Source organism: Phalaenopsis equestris, unplaced genomic scaffold (assembly GCF_001263595.1).
Source record: "Phalaenopsis equestris unplaced genomic scaffold, ASM126359v1 Scaffold000540, whole genome shotgun sequence".
Classification (NCBI taxonomy): domain Eukaryota; kingdom Viridiplantae; phylum Streptophyta; class Magnoliopsida; order Asparagales; family Orchidaceae; genus Phalaenopsis; species Phalaenopsis equestris.
Window position 1 is genome coordinate 2,167,717 of NW_018164980.1, and position 5,524 is coordinate 2,173,240.

The 5,524-nt window shown below is 37.1% G+C and overlaps 1 protein-coding gene across 1 annotated transcript; it reads left to right on the plus strand.

Moving 5' to 3' along the window:
• The first annotated feature begins 251 nt into the window (after positions 1-251).
• Positions 252-1,664, plus strand: LOC110029007 (nodulation-signaling pathway 2 protein-like). Its single transcript, XM_020731103.1, has one exon. The coding sequence runs from the start codon at positions 252-254 to the stop codon at positions 1,662-1,664; it is 1,413 nt and encodes a 470-aa protein (XP_020586762.1).
• The last annotated feature ends 3,860 nt before the right edge of the window (positions 1,665-5,524 follow it).

Genomic DNA, 5,524 nt, shown 5'->3' on the forward strand with positions numbered 1-5,524 from the left:
CCACAACCCCTCTTTCTCTTCTCTCCATCTTAATTTTCTTCCGACTCCTCCCCTGTTTAATATTCTTTTTCTTATATACAATATATACATTTCACTATCGATCAACAGCACTTCTGCTGATTTTTATCGTAATTTTTTATTTTAAATTACAACCTGATGACCACGGGAAGGAACCCATTTATATAAGACCAGCTGAATATACTTCTTAGATTGAAGTTTTGTAGCTTGTTTCAGAGCATATGGAAGTCGCCATGGTGGACGTGGCGGATCTTTACTACCCCGGCTATAACTCCGCCGCTGCAACCATAGTCGGCTGGCCGGACTGGTCTCCGGTTAACGAATGGTTCCCGGTTTCAATGGAAGAAGACCTTAGTGATGTATATACCCCCGCCGGAAGTTCGCCGGAGAGTTTCGATCACTGGTCGTCACCCACTGGAAGTAACGCAACCTTTGCCGTGCCGCCGGAGAAACCTCTCATGCTTTCCACAGCCGGAGAGATCGACAGGGAGGTGAAGCTGATCCACCTTTTAATGGCGGCAGCGGAAGCCCTCGCCGGGGATCACAAAAGCTGCGAACTTTCGAAAGTGATATTGGCTCGGCTCAAGGAGTTGCTTCCTCCACCAGCTTCAAGCTCCGGCACGGAGCGTCTCATCGCGCATTTCGCTAAGGCGTTACAACGCCTACTTATGGACAACGAAGCTGAAGTGAATTGTTCCACCGTTGATAACATCGCCGTCACGGCGGCGTCCCAACTGCTTCGCGATACTTCGCCGTACGTGAACTTCGGCCATTTTACAGCCAACCAAGCTATCGTGGAGGCTGTCGGCGGCGAGCGGCGGGTTCACATCGTGGACTTTGATATAATGGAGGGAGCTCAGTGGGCTCCGCTGATGCAGGCTTTTGTGTCGAGAAAAGACGGTCCCCCTCCGTCGCATGTGAAGATTACGGCTTTGACAGCAGGGCGGAAGTCTGCTTCGGCGGCTGTGCAGGAAACAGGGAGTAAGCTGGCGGCTTTTGCGGCGTCGATCGGTCTGTCGTTTTCGTTTGCTCAATGCCGGCTCGATCGGGAGGGTTGTTTCCGGCCGACGGCGGTGAAGACGCTGAGAGGGGAAGCAATCGTGTTCAACTGCTCGCTTCACGCGCCGCATCACAAGCATCACTCCCCTGCTTCGATTCGGTCGTTTCTCGCAAGCGCTGCGGAGTTCGGCGCTAGGGTGGTGACATTGGTGGAGGAGGAGGGATGGGCGGCAGGCGCGGGGAGAAAAGGAGGGTTTTTGGGTGGGTTTGTGGAGGAAGTGCAGAGGTATTCGACGATGTGGGATGCGTTGGAGGCAGGGTTTCTGAAGCAGAGTTGGGCCAGGGAGATGGTGGAGAATGTAGTTTTTGGGCCGAGGATCGCCGGAGCGGTGGAAGAGGTGTTTCGCCGGCGAGAGGAGGAGAGGTTGGAGTGTTGGTCGGAGTGGATGGCGGAAGCTAAGTTTCGTAGGGTGGAGCTTAGCTACTTCAACCATTGGCAGGCGAAGCTGTTGCTTGGTTTGTTTAATGAGGGTTATCGAATTGAGGAGGACGAGATGAATAAGATCGTGTTGAGTTGGAAGTCGGGCCGGCTTGTCTCCGCCTCCGTATGGGCGGCGCCGGCCCGCCGGCGAACGGGGTGGAGTTGAAGAGAACAGAATTTCAGATTCTCGAGCGTGAGTTCTAAAAATCACTTTTTTATGGGATTAATTTGACTTTTTGATTGGAAACCTAATCTAAGTGTTCGAGATTTATGATCTGGTTAAATATTTGATCGAAGTTCAATTGAAAGCGAACAGTATGTTCATCAGCTGTTGTACTTCCTCAAATCAATCCGTACGCTGTATTTTGGAAATTTTACTTTTCCTAAATATTGTGCTTAAAAAAATAATTTCCAATGCATTTTTTATTGAAACGAAGAAAGCTGGTTTCTTTTAAATAAAAAATGAAAGATACTTTCTTACAAAAGCGCAATTAATTAATTCATCTAAGAAAATAATATTTAAATAGTAATTTTTTTATTAAGTATGAGGACACGGCTCTTGTCCATAGAACTTTGAATTATGAAAATGCAAATAAATGGGATGAGAAGGGGAATTACGACAATTGTTGAGATAAAATTATATAATTTATCCATAGTCCCACAAGAAAGCTCTTCAAAGAATATGAAATACTGAGTTGGACATCAAGAAAGCAACATTTAGCAATTGCCTGAGTTATAATAGTTATTCTACTTCATAATAAATGAGCGAGCACATAAGCCAACTCGAATTTGTAGTGTTAAGCTTAAGATCAAGTTCAAACTCGACTAATTGATCAAGTTGAAGCTTGAGTCGGTATGAATCGAGCTCGATTGACTCATTACACTCTTAGAGGGAGTTAATGAGCCATGACTCAAAGAAAAGTTTTGAAATTTAAAAGAGAAGAAAAAATTAAAATACAAATTAATAAGTTTGGAGCCTCATGAGAGTTAATGTGTGTCGAAAGATTCACAATTATAGATTGATAAGTTAGCGTGTTAGTATTGGATGAATATCCAACATACAAACCTATTAAAGAAAAGTAATGTGGAAACACGTGGAAAGGAAAAAAAAAAAGCCTAACCCAGTTAAAATAACCCACTATATAATTATAAGTACATAGATTCACCATTCTTTTGATTTAGAAAAGATTGATTCTGATCATCATAGATGTGCAACCGTAGTTGATCGATAAAAGCCGTAATTTGGTTGTACGTCTTAACTATAACAACGTTAGTAGATCGATAGTGTCATTGTTGGTTGTTAGAAAGACTGTAGCTCACTATGAATGTTGTAGAGGGTGATAACGCTCGCTGGTTTTAGAGGTCATAGTAGAAAGTCGTGGTAGTAGTTAGTCATGCAGATTGTAGATGGTTGCTTCAGAAACATCAATTGGCCATAGAGGTCAAAGTTAGGAGTTGTAGGAGCTATGAGTCGCACAAGTCATAATTGGTAACATAAGCCGTAGTAGTAAGTTGTGATAACACCTATGGGCCATAGAGGGAGGTGTGTGGGAGCTACGTAAGCTATAAGCCACGTTGGACGTAGTTGGTCATGCAGGTCGTAGTGAAGAAATTCGAGGAAAGAACTTCATAAGTCCGGTAAAGTCATCATATGTGGGGTGCGTTGTTACAACATCTTCCAGGTGCGTTAATACAGTCTTTGGGGCGCGTTGTTGCACCGTATGCGGGGCTCATTATTACACCAAATTTTTTGGTAGATTGTTACACTTTTTTCAGAGTACATTGTTAGACCATTTTCAAAGTGCATTGTCATTTCATCTTCCAGGGTGGTCATCGCATTATATGTGGGGCTCATCATTGTATCGTATTCGAGGTGTGTCATTATATCATATTTGAAGTGCATTATTACACTGTTTTTGGGGCATATCGTTGTTTCATAACTTATGTCTAGATACTATGGTGTACACTATCATTCTGCATGGGGTTCGCTATTTTGATGACCAAAAGGTGGCCGTCAGTGGTCCACAACAATCAGTAAACAATAGTATATGATGTGCAGCGGTTGTAGAAGCAAGCCTTCGATGTATGCACTTTAGCTCATTCACTTCAGCCCAACTCTTCATCCAGTTCGAGACTAAGGTCCCTCTTCATGAAGGGGATATGACTCTATTTATAGAGTTTGGGACAGATCTCTCTATAAATTAGGAAAGAATCCATATCACGTCAATGAAAGAGCTAGATAGATTTCCTCAATCGTATGGTGTTTGATGAACATTTGAATGTCTTAATAATGTCAGAATTGAACGATCTTGAGTTTGTTGGATTCTTTTTGTCGAGAAAATCAATTTGAATATAAGTTTGTCGTATTTGGAATATATTTGACATTTCAATTATGCACCAAAGCTTCTAAATGTGGTTTAATGACTTGATTGAGGCTTGATGTATATCAGATCTATATCAGATTTCACTAATTTTGCTGTCATTGGGATCGTGTTGTTGAGCCGATCAGTTTGAATGTACGTTTGTTGAAATCAGAGTTTTAAATGATTTTTAATTGAAGTTTGAATATTTTTTGTTTTAAAAATATTTTAGATTTTGTACTATTCATCTCGAGGTTCATGCTAAATGAAAAAAATGTTGCTGAAGTGGCTCCAACTATCAAATGCAAGTTCTAGAGATGTTGTTTGGTTGGATGTTTCTAAAATTTATCTATTTAATAAATGTAAAATAATTAAATGCTTTTCGAGAAATGAAAAAAATGACTTTGATAAATTGGTGTCAAAATAAATAAATAAATATATTTGTTTCGTTGATACATTTCAAATACCTTCAATTGAGGAAGAAAGAGACAAAAAAAAAAGCATCCGTTTGGATTGAGTGGCCGAGACAGTGACGGTTGATGTGACGAAGGGGCGATTGTTTCATGTAATAATTAACTCATTTAAAAAAAAATATCTAACTTATTATTAAAAATATTTAAAAATAATTATTAAAATATGCAAAATGTCTAAATTTATTTTAAATATTTTTCAAAGCATAAATAGTAATCAAATATACTTTAATTTAAATTAAAATATAAACAAAGCAAAATAGAAATAAGAAAACAAAAAAAAAATAAATAAAAGAGTTGTAAAAATTAACCCATGTTAAAAATAAAAATATCTAACTTCTTTTTAAAAGTATTTAAAATATCTAAAAATTTATTTTAAATATTTTTGAAAACAACAATCACAATTAAATATATTTTAATTCAAATTAAATAATGAATCAAATACAATAAAAATAAAATTAAAAAAAAATAAAAATGAAGTAAGAAGTATCTTACTCAAAATAATAAATGTATCAAACTTATTTTTAAAAATATTCAAAATATCTAAATATTATTTTAAATATTTTTGAAAACAATAATCACAGTCAAATATATTTTAATTTAAATTAAAAATAAAAAAAATAAAAGTGATATAAAAATTAGCTTACTTTAAAAATAAAATATCTAGCTTAGGCTTAAAACTCTTCAAAATATCTAAACATTATTTTAAATATTTTTGAAAACAATAATCATAATCATATATATTTTAATTCAAATTATAATATAAATAAAATTAAAAAAAAATACGTGATACTAAATTGACCTTATGAGTTTTGTTTTAATATATTTATTTTTTAATGTAATAGTAAAATGCACAAAAAAAAAAAAAAAAACAGAAAAAATATATATTTTCATTTCTAGGTAAAAATGACATGCTTACATGCAAAAATTAAATCTTAGATTTTAGATAAGTGAATACATGAGAATTGAGTGGTATGTTTGGAAATCTTCCAACTGTTTTTTACATGACTTTGGCCTGATGCTACGAGTAGGGTTGTAAATGGGCAGAGCACAAGTGAGCCCAGACTTAGCTCGTGTTTAGCTCGTTAAAAAATATTAGTGTTTTTTGTTCGGCTTGTTTGTATTGCGAATAAAAAAAAAGTTTTGGTGTTCGGCTCCTTTACTTAGTGAGTCGAACACGCGCTGTTCTCAAACAA